Below are 18,384 nucleotides of genomic sequence, written 5' to 3'. Positions count from 1 at the left end.
ACAATGTCTGCTTATTTTGACTTATAAATCAACTCGTACAATAAACAGGGAGTTCCTGTTATAAGTCTCCCCATTATTTGTTTTCCCACATTTAAGTCCTCAGCTTTTTGATAACCTGGACATTACATTTCTCCACACTTCATCCTGTACACAATTCTTTTTACTCCAGGCTTTGAAAGGAAGAGCCTTGGATTTTGCCCATGCTGTCCGTGAAGGTTTTTTTTCTCCCCCAAGCTCTTAAAAGGATGATGCTGAACACTAACATTTTCCCTGTGTGGTAATTTTACATCCACCCTCTAAGTTCTTAAAAGGACATCATTATTTAAAGTATCACAATACTGTATTTTGAATTTTGGCATGTGTCGTGTTTTTGTCTTGTGTGTCATCATTAACTGGAGTAACAGGGATAGTATTTTTCATTGCAATGCTATCCATGTCTACTCGGATATTAGTCCCGTTGACTTCAATAGAATTTACTCCCAGGAAGCTATGTATAGGATTGCAGCCATCGTGTCTTGCTTTCCTTGCATACCTGGAGTCGCTGCTCAGACACTATTTCAGCTGCTAATTCCTGGTAACCCCTATTTACAACCCCTTATTTCTTATTGGGGAAGATAACCTGCTCCTTGGGATGGAAAAAGAATGGAAGAGGGGGACGGAATGAAGAGGAAGTGTGCAAGAGAGGAGAGTGGTGGACTAGAGTGCCCTGACCCACAACTCTCCCCACCTCCACACTTTCTCTTCCACTCTGTGTCTACTTCGTTTCAATCCAAGGAGTGAGAGAAGGAGAAGCAGGAGAGGTAACTAAGTGCCCAATCCTATCCACACTTTCCTGGGAGTAAGCCCCATTGACTCTAATGGGACTTACTTATGTGTAGACATGCATAGGATTGGGCTGTAAGTGGACAGAGATTGACCAGGGAGAGCCCATCTTCTGCCTGAATATCGCAGGGATGAGCCACTCCTGAACATTTGCCATTTGCAGAGATATTTCGAACATATTGCTTTTGCCCTTCCTTCTTCCTGTTATGCATACATTCCTGCATACATACAATATGTATGTTTGTGTATTGTAATTATTCCAAACCTTCATGATAATTTAGGATGCCAGGTAAACCCATAAAGAGAAATGGTTATCTGAGGTTTTCATTTCAGTCCACTTAGCGTGTCCTTCATGCAACCTCTTATTGGTATAATAAACAAATGTAAAATGTTTCCTATGTATCCCAGCATCTGATTAGCTGAATTCTTTGGACACTCCTCAGTCCATTCTGCAAAATGAGGTGATTATTTTTATATATTTATGTGGAAGGATATATCATGACAAGAAAAAGGTAGAGTACCAAATCTGTAATTGGGTCAACATTTGGGAATTTATGGGTGTCAGTAGGCTAATACAGTGCCATAAAGCTAAGCAGGGTCAGGCCTGGTTAGTACTTGGATGGGAGACCGCCTGGGAATACCGGGTGCTGTAGTCTTATACCATAGTCTTTCGAGACTGAAGGTTGCCAACCAAATAATAAATATAACTTTTCCTTGAGTGTAGTTAGAATATTGGATTTGCAATTGGCTTCAATCCTAAGGGCTTTCAGCCGAGAGAGGTCTTTCTGGCTACTCCCTGCTGCATTAATTGATCTTTTAGATTATTGATCTGCATCTTGTACAATGTTTTCATCTTCACATTTTCTTTTCTTCCTATTTTTAGTACTCGGTATGGACTGTTCTGTGGGTCACGTGGAATGTTTTCATTATCTGCTTCTATTTGGAAGTGGGCGGGCTTTCAAAGGTAGGTGCCATATAATTTCTGAGTTGAGGGCAACATGGCATTGGTAGCAACATTATAGGGTGGGCTAATTTAAAAAAACACACATAAAGATACAGTGTCCTTTTTCTTGTGGTACGTTGACTGTGAACAGTGACAGTAAATGTTTTGACTGGCTGATTGGCTAGTTTTGCTGTAGTGCAGAATGACCCTGCGCAAACATTATATGAAGTGGTCAAGGAAAGGGTTACAGGGTTTCTGAAGAATGTATCTGTACCACAGGTAAACCTATTCTTCTTATCTGCAGTGCTAGTTAATTCACCATGTGCTGACTTGGTATTTCTAAAGTGGGAAGGTTGTCTTCAAAAGTTGTCTACATGAAGTTGGAGTGGCTTTGGCATAATAATTTGTTTTCTTAGTCAACTCTGGTTTTCTTCTTGTTATTGATAACGAAAACTCTTAAATCCTTCCTTTTCCCTATGAAACTCTTAAATCCTTCCTTTTTCCTATGAAGGAGACCAGTATTTCTACATTACTTGCGCATTTGAAAATTTGAGAAAATTATGGTTGTCAACACACCTTCAAAGCCCAACATTTCTTCTCCCCACCTGGCTTCTCAACTCTTAATATCTTACTACATTTCTGCCTATGACTTCTACTTCTCCATATCCACTATCCTCAAACATTTCATTGAAGAAAGAAGGAAGGCCCATAGCCAGGGAGACAGACCAGGGACAGACTGCACTTGCTCCCGGTGTGGAAGGGATTGTCACTCCCGGATTGGCCTTTTCAGCCACACTAGACGCTGTGCCAGAACCATCTTTCAGAGCGCGATACCATAGTCTTTCGAGACTGAAGGTTGCCAATACCAAACATTTCTACTCATTCTGCTTTGTCAAACCTTATGCCAGGAGTTTGCTCCAGAAACTCCTGGGAGAGGTCTCCTCCCTTATTTTCTTCAAATCCCTTCTTAAAACCCACTTTTACTTGCAGACTGCGGCTCAAAGCCTTAGAGCTCAATACGCCTCCCCCCTGTCAGTGCAGCCATCCCAAAAAGGCACATGCTACATCCAGTGGAGGGTGGGAACCCAAGGGCAAATGGGAGGCAAGTATAAAACATTTACGCTTACCTCCCGGTAAGCCCTGCAGCCACCTATGGGTCTCTTCAGTCATACACCACCACTTTTGGCATCACAAAGGAAGGGATAAGATCCGGTACATGCCATTGCTGCTGGATCCATCCCTTCCTGCTGCTTATCTGCTCCCCACTCAGTTATGCCCTCAGTGCTTCCTCTCCTGACCAACCCCTGCTCCTACCGCTGACTTACCAGTTCCAGTGGGCACAGCAGGTCCAGTGGCAGAGCTGCTTCTTCTTGGAGCAGCATGCACAAAATGGCCACCAAACGAGCACTGCATGTGCCATCAATAACCATTATGTGAAGGCAGAAGTCACTTCTTCTGTCTCAACCTGCTCCACCTGGCAGCCCAGTCCTGCATATTATAGCTAAGCTTAAGAATGTCTAACGGAAATAATGGCATTTACTTCCATTGCCTTCTCTTGCCTCCATTTCCCTCCCTCATTTCCCTTGTAGTCGTATAAATTGTAAGCCTCTCAAGGTGGACAACCTTACTTCTCATTCTGTCTAGATTGCTGTGTACAGTACATTGATGGTACTATATAAATTTAATAATGATAATAATAGTGCACAACAAGAATTAGGAAGACACCTGTCCTATTAGTCATTGTGGCTCATTTGGACCAAAAAGAAGGAAGATGGTACAGGGAAGAAATGTTCATCAACCAGGCCACATACAGTCTAGGGCAATAGAGTCTTTACCAGTCCTGTACATTGGATAGTGCCCTAGTGGTCAAATGAGAATAACTGAAAAGGCACAGTTAAAGGCCTGTTTTAAAAATGGCAGATATATTATCCCATGATCTTAAGATACCTGATGTAGTAACTTTTGTGCAACTAAGCAGGTGTGGTCTAGTCAGTACCTGGATGGTAGATCACTGAGCTACCCTAGGCACGCCACCTTGAGTTCTACCATGGAAGATAGGCAGGATGACTCTGATCTTGTGGCATGTGTTTTACATACTAGAGGCAATTTTGCCTGATGCACACCAAAGTGTGGCCTAAGCAAATTCGACAAGGGGAAAAATGGACTTTTAAGTAGCTCTGTGCAACCGTGTTGCACACGGTTGAAGTATTCACAATATCTCATATTCTTTTGTCCCCTTTTCTATACTGCACCTTGGAGCAACAAACAAGTGTGACTATGGGCATATGAAAGCAGCACGCAAACATTTCCTTGTTGCACCAGCGTGGTCCAGTTCAAATGACAGGCAATGTTAAGTTGGAAGGATGGAATTTCAGTTATCTTTGTGCTTTTAGACTCTATAAAGAACAACTTGACAAAAGTGATCCTTTTTTTCCCAAAAGCATTGCTATAGCTTTAGTGGAAGCCTTGACTATGCAAATGAAAAATGCATTTTTCCTCACTTGAAGCTGTTTTTGTAGCCTAAAAGGGACTGACTAAGAAGGTCAGTGTGACAACTTGTTGAGTAAATGGGTCTCACTGAAAAATGCTAATACAGCCTCTAATATAAAAGTTCAGTTTTCATTTATTCAACACTTAACCCTTAGGTGCCAGTATTTCATTAAAAAAATGATCTGAGAAATATTGGGTGCATGAAATAGCAAGTACATTTTGCGTTGTTGCACTTAACATTAGCATAGCATTCACAGTGCACTCTGTGTATTTGTGGATTTCTCAGTAACGTGTGAAAAGTATGGTCACTGGGTTCATTTTTTTCTGTTTTTATATAACAGTTCATATATTGATGGGTCTGATAAAAGCTTGAAACTGGTAAAGCCGGTTCCAGGTTTGGATTCAAGCTTGCCCATCACGTGCTTAGAAATTAACATGACACTGTAGACCTGTGGCTTTCAAACTCTCCCGGAGTTTGAAACCCGCAGTAAGTCCTTGCGGGTGGAGGAGGCATCGGGGGCGGGGGGAAGACAAGGACGCGATTCCCAGGATCGTGCCACTCTGGGGGGCTGCAGGGACAGGGGTGCACTAACCAGTCCCTGCAGCAGCGTCCTGGGGGTGCAGGAGCCCTGCTCGAGCCTCTGCAGGACTCCCCAGGTCAGTAGCCGTGAAAGTGAGCGATCGCGCTCTGCCTCTGCAAAACCGGAAGTGGCGCGCAATTGCTCACTTTCACGGCTGCTGACCTGGGGAGCCCTGCAGAGGCTCGCACAGGGCTCCCCGCACCCAGGGACGGCTGCTGCAGGGACTGGTGAGTTCACCCCTGTCTCTGCAGCCCCATCAGAAGTAAAAGTGGAGTGATAGCGCTCTGCTTCCAGTTTAGCGGAGTCGGGGCGCAATTGCCCCACTTTCACTTTGGAAGCTTCGAGAAGCCCTGCGGGCAGCCACGCAGCACTCCCCACACCCCTGGGAGGCTGCAGGAGGCTGTGGTAAGTGCAGCCAAGCCCCTGCAACCCCCTGTGCGGTGCGATCCTGGGGATCGTGCCGCTGCCTCCTCCTTGCCTCCTGGCTGCCCCTGCCCCTTAAGGGCAAAGAGGCCAGGACCCTCAGGCATTGCGACACCCCAGTCTGAAAACCTCTGCTGTAGACCATACTGTTCCATTACTGTAAGTTTGATGTTCAAATTATAGGAAAAATTTGCAAAGGCCCCAATGATGATCACAAGTTGAACCTCTGGACTTCAGCCCCCCCCCCCACTTTTAAGTCGAAACAGAATCTCCTCAAAAGACTATGCAGACCATGAAGAATAAGTGCCCCAGTGACTCTGTGTACATATTCCAATTATCTCCAAATGCCTGTTGCGGAGGAGAAACCGTCAAGGCATGCCTTATTGGTGGGCCCAAAAGCTTCTGAACCAGATACCTTTGATCTGATCCATAAGGGGTCTTATATGGTTGCATGTAAAGTTGGAAAAAATGAAAAAGAAGGTAATCAAAATGATCTGTTGGCTCAAGCACTCTCCTTATGAGGAAAAACTACCACAGGGGCTTTTTAGCTGGGATAAAGGTAATTAACCTAGAGACATGATTGATGGCCTTATCCTGTCTGGCCTTGTGTTGATGAAACGTTTGCTCCATCAGCACAAGGCCTGATGGAGCAAACGTTTCATCAACACAAGGCCTGGGCTGCTGGCACAGAAGCTGCTGTGATGGCACATGGGCTGGAGTCACCAGGGCAATCGACTGGCAGTCCCATGGGCATGCCAGTGAGCTCCAGAGCCCCCACAGGAGGAGATAAATTGGCAGCGGGGGCATTCTAGGGGAGAATCAGGGCAGGGATCAGTACTGGACAGGGAGAATGTCACTAGCCAGGGAGAGTATCAGCAGCCATGGAGTCACCAATGTCATATGCCCCCAGCCTGAATTTGACATACGCCTTTGGGCCCACTTGGATTTATGGTAGCCAAAGAGGTGGCACAGATCCAGGTAGACCCATTGGGGGGCAAGCAGTGTCAGAGGAGGTAAGTGAACTGGCCTTTCCATTGCTGCTGATCCCTAGCAGGTCCATAGTATTTAGCAGAGGCTGCACCACTGCCATTGCACACTCAGTGCCAGGATAGGGTTGGGCAGTGAGACTTATAGAATTATGTATGGTGTGGGAAGAGTGAATAGAGAAAAGTTGTTCTCCCTTTTTCACAATGCTTGGGCAATCCAAAAATGCAATCCAGAGCATTGATGGGCAGGTTTAGGATGAATAAAAGGAGGTGGTACTTCATACAGTATATAATTAGTCTGTGGAAATCACTGACTAATGAGTGAAGTGAAGCAGTGAAGTGGAGCAGTGAAGTGGCTAAGTTTGCAGACGACACCAAACTTTTCCGAGTGGTAAAGACCAGAAGTGATTGTGAGGAGCTCCAGAAGGATCTCTCCAGACTGGCAGAATGGGCAGCAAAATGGCAGATGCGCTTCAATGTCAGTAAGTGTAAAGTCATGCACATTGGGGCAAAAAATCAAAACTTTAGATATAGGCTGATGGGTTCTGAGCTGTCTGTGACAGATCAGGAGAGAGATCTTGGGGTGGTGGTGGACAGGTCGATGAAAGTGTCGACCCAATGTGCGGTGGCAGTGAAGAAGGCCAATTCTATGCTTGGGATCATTAGGAAGGGTATTGAGAACAAAACGGTTAGTATTATAATGCCGTTGTACAAATCGATGGTAAGGCCACACCTGGAGTATTGTGTCCAGTTCTGGTTGCCGCATCTCAAAAAAGACATAGTGGAAATGGAAAAGGTGCAAAAGAGAGCGACTAAGATGATTACGGGGCTGGGGCACCTTCCTTATGAGGAAAGGCTACGGCGTTTGGGCCTCTTCAGCCTAGAAAAGAGACGCTTGAGGGGGGACATGATTGAGACATACAAAATTATGCAGGGGATGGACAGAGTGGATAGGGAGATGCTCTTTACACTCTCACATAATACCAGAACCAGGGGACATCCACTAAAATTGAGTGTTGGGCAGGTTAGGACAGACAAAAGAAAATATTTCTTTACTCAGCGTGTGGTCGGTCTGTGGAACTCCTTGCCACAGGATGTGGTGCTGGCGTCTAGCCTAGACGCCTTTAAAAGGGGATTGGACGAGTTTCTGGAGGAAAAATCCATTATGGGGTACAAGCCATGATGTGTATGCGCAACCTCCTGATTTTAGGAATGGGTTAAGTCAGAATGCCAGATGTAGGGGAGAGCACCAGGATGAGGTCTCTTGTTATCTGGTGTGCTCCCTGGGGCATTTGGTGGGCCGCTGTGAGATACAGGAAGCTGGACTAGATGGGCCTATGGCCTGATCCAGTGGGGCTGTTCTTATGTTCTTATGTTCTTACTGCCACAAGATGTAATGATGGCAACTACTGTAGCTTGGTTGGCTTTATATGGGAATTGGACAGATTCATGGAAGGGGGCAGTCTATCAGTGGCTACCAGGCTATGTGTCTGGGTTCAACAGCAGTGTACCTCTTGGAGTACCAGAGTGCAGGGGAGCAATGATGGGAGAGAGGTATGCCTTTCTCTCCTGTGGGTTTCCAGAGGCAGCTGGAAGCAGGGTGCTGTACTAGATGCGCCTTTGATCTGATTCAGCAGGGCTTTTATTATGTAACATAATTAAAAAGTTAATACATCACTGAAAAAGCAGCTCATACCCCTGTATGTTGGATCTATGATACAGTGAGAAAGATAAGCTTGATGTGGATTGATTGCATGTCTGATGATTATGAGGAATATGTGTAAGAAGCACAGGAATGAAATATTCCTTTCGGTATTGCATCAGTTTCATGACATGAGAATGAATGTTGATATTGAGCTAGGATCATCAAAATGAATGCATACTGAGTGGGAGCGCATAAATGGATTAAGCTTTTGCCTCTTACTCTAGATGTCACCTTTAGTTTTCAGATACATTTATGATATAGGTCTGTGTCCATTGCACTAGTGCAGTGGTTCTCAAACTGGTGGGTCATGATCCACCAGCCTGAGAACCACGGCAAGGGGCAGGGTAAGGAGCAAGGCAGCGACACAATCCCCAGGATCGCGCCACTGTGGGGGACCTAAGGGCTTTTTTAAAACATACCTGAGTTCCTGCCAGTGTCCATGGAGTGTGGGGAGTCCTGCGGCGTCCTCTGCAAGGCTCCCTGCAACCCAGAAGTGGGTTGCAATTGTGTTTGTCAATGTTTAGAAGTGTGGAGAGTCTTGCAGAGGGCTCCCCACACCCCGTGGACACTGGCAAGTACTCAGGTATGTTTAAAAAAAAAAAGCAGCCCCCTAGGTCCGCAGTGGCGAGATCCTGGGAATCACATCGTTGCTTTCACCCTGCCCCCGCAAAGACTTATCCTGGTCCTCAAACTCCCTGAGAGTTTGAGAACAGTACACTGTTGTGTATCTAATATAACCAGTGCATATGAAACCCTCATCAGAGAGCAACGATCATAGCCTCTGTGTACAGATGGAGAGAAAAAATTCTGGTTGCTGTCTTTGTGGCATTTATACACATAACAGCATTAAAACAAATAGCACCAGCTGTCTGAAGAAACACAATACAGCAATAGCATGCTGTGTTATTACTATTTCATAGCTATAGTAGTATTACTTTTTCCATTTAAAGCTCTCATTTGCGCACACACATACACCCCCCCCCCCGTTTAGCATCCTATGATTGGGTGTTGTGTATCTCTATATATTGGTATGTAAGACTTTTGTAGCTATATCAAGAATACATGAACTAGCAGTTTACACAGTGATGTATGAAAAAGTGTTAAGCAAGTCAACAGGAAATGTAAGGTTAAACTAAACATGTACACATGTGGGCCACATGTGTTGTATATATGCAACGTTGGACAGAAATGGCTTAAGAATTACTTCCTCTCCTTTTACAAACTAAGAGCCCAATCCTATGCATGTCTACTCAGAAGTAAGTCCCATTGCAGTCAATGGGGCTTACTTCCAGGAAAGTGTGTATAGGATTGGGCTGTAAGGCTACAATCCTGTCCACACTTTCCTGGGAGCAAGTCCCATTGTCTATAATGGAACTTACTTCTGAGTAGACATGCATAGGATTGGGCTCTAAGTAGTTTTCAGGACAGTGCTTAACATGGTGCAGTATAAAGAATATGTGGTATAAACTAGTCAAAGTTGAGCACTTTTTTTCATCCAGTTTCATCCAGTGGGCGCCCCAGTCTGATGTAGTGCTTGACAATAACAAGAGAGGTCTGGTTCAATTCCTTTCTCAGACATGTAGCTCACTAGATGACATTGAGCTGGTCACCACCAGTCAGAGTTGTGAGGATAAAGGGGGGGATTGGAGAGCAACATGTGCTACCCTGAGTTCCTTGCAGGAAGGGTGGGCTGTAAATGTTTTAAAATAAACATAAAGTAGACATGTTCAAATCTCTTCCATGCAAGCTAAACGAATTGTAAACCATTCACTTTGTCTGGATCATTTTCATTATTTTTACAAATGATATCATGGTGCTTTTCAAGTAAAAGATTAAAAGTAATCTCTAATATAAAAATTTCCATTTTTAAAGCTAAGTTTTTAAATGTTATTCATCCTATTATTTGTATAATTACTTTGAACTCATTGTAAAATATATATTAGCCTGTCAGCAATGGTTTGTTATCTACCATATCCTTGTATTTTTTCCCCTGCTACCTATTGTTGAAAGTCTCAAATGTCTAGTATTTTTATATTCTCTTCTCTCATTCTTTCTGTAATGACAAATTTAACTACTTACCAACTAAACTGCACACATGTAAAAGCAATTGGTTCAGTCTTCCAAGATGAGCAAGTTTCATACTTGGACCAAATACAGACCAAATCGTTTTTCTACTAATGGAGCTCACAGATCCCATGCAAGAGCTGTCAAAAAGGACAGTGGCAGGAAAGTCACTGGAGAGAAGAATACCCTCTCTGTTCCCTTCATTCTGCTACCAGCAGTAACTCACTGCCAGAGGCACTAGCATGCAGATCAGATGATTTTGGCTTCTAAAAGTGTTGACTAGCACCCTGTTCTCACCTTTTTCTGCATATTGTATATTGACTGAATTCATGGAGGGAAATTGCACTGGCTAATCAGAGCAGCAGTTTTCATGCTTTTGCCCTAATTTCATGCATCTGCTCCTGTGGCAGTCTCCAGAGTAGTACTGAGGACCACATTCCTCTGGGAAATCCAGTGCTTCTGAGATTTCGGCACTCTGATATCACATCAAAACCACACACACAGTCATGTCGTGCCTGCACATGGGTTAAATTTACTGTCACTAGAAATGTAAGCTCAGAGTTGCATTTCTACAGAACTGGCCCATCAATGAGACCAGCTGAAATGATCACTTCGGACAGCATACTGGGGAAGGGTGCCCATCTCTTTCTGCCTACTTGCCTCCATTGCTCATCCTCCTCTTTTGACTCCCAGAATTGGAAAAGGAAGAGGAAGATAGAGAGGAAGAGGAATGTGGAGGGGAAGAAAGTGCTGAGCCTGAGCATTAGACACTGAGAGGAGCAGAGGCTGGCATATCATTGGGTAGAGAGGGGTGCTCCTCACCAATCTGCTGTCTGAAGTGACCATTTCAGTTGATCTCCTTGTTGTTGGGAGATCTTGGGCCAGCCCTGCATATCTACCTCTTCATTCAGCTGGAGATCTGCCTGCCAGCCAACCAACAACCCTCGTACTTAGATCCCTGAGGAGGGAGAAGGATGGGGAGCATCTTGAGTGAGCTCCTTGCTTCACTTCTGACCTTCTTTTACCCACATATCTCCATACAATTGCACACATTCAAGTCTTTTCTGGTTAGTGATCAAGGCTGAGCAAAGTATAAGAGATGGGAGGCCAATTGCTTTATTGCTGCATTTAAAGCACAGTGCAGGTTGGTTTTATTCAGATCAAAGGAAAAGATTGGTTGAGGATTAAAACAGAATACAGAAAGGAACAGACAAACAGATAATCAGATTCTATACTTGAGATCAAGAAGTAAAGTTCAAAATGAAGCACAACAGATTCTAACTAAGATTTCCCTGGCTTGAATCATCCACTTACAACTGATAATCCTCCTGGCACTTGGAGGGAAATATCTTCATAATAGTTAACTGTTTCTTAGCCGGACAGCATCACGGTTTGCATCTTGGTTTGGCTGGCATCTTGAAAAGCCCAAATTACACCTTGCATCTCCTGCACTTCTTGCCCAACTGGGGCAGATCTCTTTTATCCTGTTTTAGGAAGCCTAGCCTCAAGCTCTGATATGGTGGTTTTCAATTAACCAACACTCAGATTTCCCTCTCTCAAGTCAGGTGAGCGACTGGACCAATGACCAGGTGTGAGCTAGGTTTCAGTCAAGCCTGTTGTTCTCTGGCAATACCAGGCACTCCTGGGACATTAGTTTACATTTGAAAGAGGAAGACTAGGTGGGGTATGCAACTCTGCAACTTGAGTAGTGCTTTCCAAACTCCTACAAGGGAGTTGGGCATTGTAAGTGTGTGCAGGGGAGAAGGGAAAGCAGCAACATGATCCCCAGGATCATGCTACTGCTGGGGGGAGGGGTTTCACCTTACTTTAGTGACTGCTGTCCTCTGGGGGTGCAGGGAGCCCTGCAGATGCCTCTGCAGGGCTCCCCAAGCTTCTGTAATAGTAAAAAAAAAATCTATTTAAAAGCCTCTTCCTGTTCTCAATTGAAAACCAGAAGTGGCTTTCTATCAAGTATTTTTTTTTTTTTTTTTACTATTACAGATCTGCAGGGCTCCTCACACCCCTGGAGGCCAACATTCCATCTGGTAAGTTGAGAAGACCCCCCCTCCCCCCAGCAACAGCTTGATCCTGGAGATTGTATTGCTGCCTCCCCACCTCCCAAGGAACCAGAGCTACATGCTTCCCAGGCTGGTGGGTTACAACCCACCAGTTTGGGAACCACTGGACTAGAGAATCCAACAGGTTACTTCCTAGATCAGCCTCAGTATATACAGAGAACTGTCACTTGGGGTGCGGGTGAGTTTTTTTCAGGGGTTCTTACTCATGACAGCTTTAGGCCAAATAGGAGAATGGTTTCTATCCTTGTTAGAACTGTGTGTGCAGAATGCATGTGGATGCAGTTGGAACCCTTGTGTTCCTTGTGTACAGGTGTATTGTCTGTTTTTGCCTTTGGTCCAAACTTCAACGAATGGGGGGTAGAGTCTGTTGGCGTCTGGTAAACACAGACAGTTTACTCCCACTGCCCAAGGTCTCACAGCTTGGCACAGTTCCTGGGGAGTGTGTGCAGCAGCCATGCTGGAAAGCTTGCTTCGAGACGCAGACAGCAGGGTCTGTCACCAAACGTGTATTTACATCAGATACAGTGCAGTTCAGTACAGGCATTCAGCATTGGTCCCACACAGGGAACCCAGAGCTACTCACTGTCACAATATTTAGAGCACAGCAACAAAGTGCTCCACAGCCATCCATCCAACAACCCCCTTAGTCTAGCAGTAGCTGCTTTGGCTTGATACAAAAGCTGGCCAATGGGTGCCTGTTTCAGGGCAGGCTTGGGCTCATCAGGCCCACCCATTTCCACCTGTGTCTGTAGTCACTCTGCAAGCAATCAACTAGCACCTGCTGAGTTACTCAGCACTTCTTGCCTGTAGCAGGCTTTTGCTGCCTCTGCTGGGGCCAAGCTTTACACAGGCCTCCTGTGTCAAACCCAGGGGCATCCTCCAGCAACTCCCAGCTAAGGGATTGGGCACAAACCTTGACAGAGCCAACTGGCATTACCCCCCTCCGTTTATTTGATCAATGCACCAAGGCAGAGCTGAGAACCGGGCTTCTAATACTGCTGGACCAGAGTTTTGTGGAACAAACGAGGCACTTTAACGCCCTTCCCTGCAACTTTAGAATATCACGGTGCTATTAGGTATGTTTCATTTCAGCAATTGCATTCCTTGGCACTTAATTAGAAACACTTTCCAGATGGTGCCAAGAATAGAATTTTGCATCTTCCCTGGTGACATTTACAGTGGTTTCATTGGATTGCATAAAACAGAGTCATAAAACGACAATATTGCTTTTAAGTAGAAAATTCATTTTCTTTTATGACATTGTTGTATTCTATTTTAAAACTGACACTCAGCCTAGTTGTGTAATTCCACCCCACCCCCCCACCCCAGCATAAATGACATTTAGAGAGATTGTGGATCCCTCTGCTGATGTAGCAGAAGTAACAGAAGCAAAGGTTGTGGTTTCCTTCAAAACAGCCTGGTCAGGGAAGAAGACAGGTAAATACTGAGTTGCTGGTTCCCAAGCAAAGGAGTGAAAGGAACCAGTAACCATTGCCATAATGAGGATGTTTAATTAGAGCAGGGGGAGTAAGGGCCCAATCCTTTGCAGTGAGTTCTGGTTCACCGCCAGCGTGCACTGTTGCAAATGTGCTGTAAGGCACATTTGTAGCTTTGCACTGGCTGACTGCCGGAACTAGCCCAGCAACAACAGGCACTGGGCTAGCGCTGGGGGATAGCCAGTGCTCCACTACTTCACAGTCACCCAAACTGCCGGGCTGCGGAGAGGTAGGTGGGTCGTGGGAGGAGACGGGGAGGAAGTGTTCCAGAGCAGGGGGAGGTGGGCAGAGGGCAGGGAAGAGGTGTTCCGGGGAAGGGAGCAGGGTAGGTGGAGGGCAGGACTAGTAGCTCCACTCGATCCTGAGCTCCGTGTCGGGCCACATAGTCCGAAACAGCTCTTTGATTCTGTGCCAGCCCAAGGATTGCAGCAGAATCAAGTAGCCCCATTGCAAGGCTACTTTCCTTTCCCGCGGGAAAGGGGACAAACGTCCGCCAGTGGCTGCTTGGTTGTGTGTGGGATGCTGCGGCAGCCATTTTCTGCACCGCAGCAGCCCCGTGCTCTGGGTAGCCAGAATTGGGCTATAAGTCTCCTGTTTCTAAAATAAGTGCCTAAAGTTTCCACAGCTTCTTCCTGACCCTTATCAATTGCTTGTTATTAATAAAACTGTGACCAAGTCTTCAGCCAGAAAAGATTTATAAAGTTTCACATTGGAAAGCACTTGACTGAGACAGCTCCTATGTACCTCATGTAAATTTCCATGTAGTCTTTACACCTTCTAGCTAAATTTTTCTCATTGCATAATAGCAACATTTGTATGGCACTTTTTTCAGTGCATACGTAGTATCCTCATGTAATTCTGACAACAACTCTGTGAAGTAAGTGAAACTGAGAGGGAATAATTTGCTAATACCACCAGGTGAGTTCATGGCAGAGTTGAGATTTGAATCAGGGAAGTCCTGGTTTATAAATGGCTCTCATAGTCTCTATGTTGCACCAGCTCACCACATGTGAGTTCACTGTCTCAGAAACAGATACTTAAATTGGGCTTTCATTGGGTGAACATATCAATGCAAGAGGTTTTTTTCCATGAGTCAATCTTGATCCACTAATATAACTCCTTTGAAGACTTTAGACAATGTGGTAGTGTTTTGCAGGACTGTTCACTCTGTTTTATTTTGATCTGCTTGTCTCTTAGTGGAGTGCAAAGGTCTGTATTGACAAGTTTGTATTGTGTTTCATCCTGGGGCTTGTTTATACGTTACTCCAGCTGTGTTAGAAGTCACTCTGAAATGCTTCCCCATAATTATGGATACACAGATGGTGAAAAATGTAGAAATCAATGACTACTAGTCATGATGGCTCTGCTGTATCTCCCAGTACAGCAGCAATATGTCTATGAATACCAGTTGCAGGGGGGCAATGGCAGGAGACAAATGTGTCTTTCTCTCCTGCTAGTGGACTTCCCAGAGGCAGCTGGTGGGCAACCTGGGGAAACATAAAGGTGGTCTAGATTGGCCTGTGGTCGGATCCAGCAGGGCATTTCTTTTGTTCTTATGAAACCCTTACAACCTTGTTTAGTGAATCATGGAGTCTCTCTGAATCCACATCAGGGCCAACCAGCAAAGAGTAGCACTGTTATGAAGAAGCTAAATGTGAACTGTGGTAGACATTTCTATGCTACAGATACCCAGGTGAAGCTGCTGTCATGAGGAAGTACTTCTGTGTGTTTAGGAAACCTGTATTATAACAGCCCAATCCAACCCCCTTCCCCACAGGCATAATTTGCATTGTGCCAGTGGAGGCTGCTTTACAGCAGTCACAAAACAGCCTCCACCATGGTGGAAATGGACAGATTTTCAGAAATTTTGGATCACCAATGAAAACCGACACAAATTGAGCAATGGAAACTTTTTATGCTTGGTTGAAAATGAAGTTTTAGAAATATATGATGGGGCATTTGGATGATTGTACTACATGTATATTATATATGATATGATAGATCAGGGGTGTCCAAAGTTTTTGGCAGGAGGGCCACGTCGTCTCTCTGACATTGTGTCGGGGGCCGGGGAAAAAAAAGAATTAATTTATATTTAAAATTTGAATAAATTTACATAATTTAAAATGAATATATTAAGGATGAACTTATATGAATGAATGAAGGTCTTGCAATAGCTCAAGGCCTATAAAAGGCCTTGCACAAAGCAAGGCTGGCTTTTCCTTTGCTACCACTACTGCATCACAGACGTGAAACAAGCAGCAGAGGGAGCCCTCATCCCACAGCTCACGCGAGAGGTCAAAGAGTCGCCCTCACGCTGAGAGCAGTTGCATCAGGCCAGTGTGGCTCCAACAAATCTCCGGAGGGCAAGAGGCTCATTGGAGACTGGGGGCTCCCTGAGGGCCGCATTGAGAGGCCTCGAGGGCTGCAAGTGGCCCCAGGGCCGGGGTTTGGGCACCCATGTGATAGATGAATGATGAATGAAAAATGATATTAACAGGTAAATTTAGAAGAGGAAATTGATTAAGATATGTAATGTTTTCTTAGTTTTAGTGATATATGATAATGATATGATTTCCTGCACCCTTTTTTGTGTTGTGAAGTGTGTTATGTTTTTTGTATTATGTGTGTTTGTTTATATATTTTGTTTGAAAAATATTTGAAAAATATTTAAAAAATAAAAAAACAGTCTCCACCAACAAGCACAATGAGTCTGCAGGGAGAGAGGCTGGAGCAGCATCCTGCTCACAAGTGGACCCCTTGGAGACCTGCCTGAGCACATAAGCCCATGTAGGGGTTTGGAGGAAGGTGAAGAGGGGGTTGAACTGGGCAGGAGGTGGGCAGAATGGGACAGTGATAGGATGGGAGGAGGGTAAATCAGGCCCAGGAAGGGGGCAGGATCAGCAGTGTACCCTGAATACTGCCCCCCTTCCGAGCATGATACACCTTCCCAGATCAGTGTGGTTTCCGTGGACTGTAAGTTTCCATGACAAATTAGAAAAATAGGAATCTCCTTGGCGCATGTCTGCTACATATGTACAACTCTCCTGACATTTTGAACTTTTTTCTAGTTTACACTATGGTAGCAAAAGTATCCAGGCTGCTGTAAAAATGTAAAGTAAGTCTCAAGTCTGACTAGCGTCACAAAATGATTGTAAGACTAAAATATTTGGACTGTCTCAAAAGAAACATAATAAATGTTAAAGAGCTATAATACAAATTCCTTTTAGAGAATATTTTGGAAAATCCCTTATAAGGTTTTGGAAGCAGTATGTTTTCAACTTACATTGTTCAAATGTAGGATTTTCATATATGAGGGCTGCAAAAAGCTATAACTAGAAGTTACACGCACATGCAAGGCTTTCTGAAACAGTATCACCTCCGCCAATCCCCATAACAAGTAGAACTAATTATGATGTCATAACAGTGCACATTTTCTCACCCCACATTCCCCTTCATTGGCTGCATCTGGCAGCAAAATGTACAGCATAAGAACATAAGAACATAAGAACAGCCCCACTGGATCAGGCCATAGGCCCATCTAGTCCAGCTTCCTGTATCTCACAGCAGCCCACCAAATGCCCCAGGGAGCACACCAGATAACAAGAGACCTCATCCTGGTGCTCTCCCCTACATCTGGCATTCTGACTTAACCCATTCCTAAAATCAGGAGGTTGCGCATACACATCATGGCTTGTACCCCATAATGGATTTTTCCTCCAGAAACTCGTCCAATCCCCTTTTAAAGGCGTCTAGGCTAGACGCCAGCACCACATCCTGTGGCAAGGAGTTCCACAGACCGACCACGCGCTGAGTAAAGAAATATTTTCTTTTGTCTGTCCTAACCCGCCCAACACTCAATTTTAGTGGATGTCCCCTGGTTCTGGTATTATGTGAGAGTGTAAAGAGCATCTCCCTATCCACTCTGTCCATCCCCTGCATAATTTTGTATGTCTCAATCATGTCCCCCCTCAAGCGTCTCTTTTCTAGGCTGAAGAGGCCCAAACGCCGTAGCCTTTCCTCATAAGGAAGGTGCCCCAGCCCCGTAATCATCTTAGTCGCTCTCTTTTGCACCTTTTGCATCTGGTGTCGCTGTCCTGACACCAGATGTTACTGTTAGATGTTTAGTAAGGAGGGGAAGATCACAATACAGACGTTCTGTCAGTTTGCTGTCTCCCCTTCTGCTTAGTTCTGAGTTCTGCTAAACTCCTTTCAGTCTGAATACTTCTGTATTTGTCCCTTGTCATCTTGACAGATGAATCTAGTCTTAATGATAAAGAGAGTGCATGTGGTATTCTCTCTGTGACTTGTACTCTAAACCTGATCTAAAACTTATTTGAGTAAAGGTGAGTGGCCTTCATCAAATATTTCAGAGCCCCTATAATGCAGGTCTTTGTGTTTTTGAAAATTGGCCACTTGCATTGTACTTGTGATGCTTTTCTCAGTCTTGACTGTCATTTAAACAAAAGCCTGCTCATGGCGATGCTTATTCTTGCTACGTTTCTTATAGAACCAGCACCTTAAGTATGATGAATAAGCCCTGAAATGCTTTGGGATTATTTTATTGATTGATTGCAATATTAATAATTTTACCTTTGTGAAGAAGAAGAAGGGGCAGAAAAGGCAGAAGGAAAAGAAAGAAAAGTGAAAGGTTTCTGAAATCAAAGATTCTAAGGATTGCCCAAGTGTTGAATCTTATGTATGAATAATTTAAGACTGTTTTGTTTAAATGTGCAAAAGTCAAGTTATCCTTGCAGTGAGACACATTGTCAATTGCCAGCAATTTCCGATGTTATTGA

The 18,384-nt window shown here is 44.5% G+C and overlaps 1 protein-coding gene across 1 annotated transcript in view; it reads left to right on the top strand.

Annotated features, from left to right (window-relative positions):
- The window catches only part of NKAIN3 (sodium/potassium transporting ATPase interacting 3), a 253,632-nt gene that overhangs the window by 131,767 nt on the left and 103,481 nt on the right, over positions 1-18,384 (top strand). The window contains exon 3 of the mRNA XM_066625584.1: positions 1,706-1,786. Within this exon, the coding sequence (XP_066481681.1) occupies positions 1,706-1,786 (81 nt within the window). The remainder of the gene's footprint in view (positions 1-1,705; positions 1,787-18,384) is intronic.

This window comes from Tiliqua scincoides, chromosome 4, assembly GCF_035046505.1.
Source record: "Tiliqua scincoides isolate rTilSci1 chromosome 4, rTilSci1.hap2, whole genome shotgun sequence".
Taxonomy (NCBI): Eukaryota; Metazoa; Chordata; class Lepidosauria; order Squamata; family Scincidae; genus Tiliqua; species Tiliqua scincoides.
The sequence above is the reverse complement of the archived record's forward strand: the minus strand, read 5'-3'. Positions and strand labels throughout refer to the sequence as shown.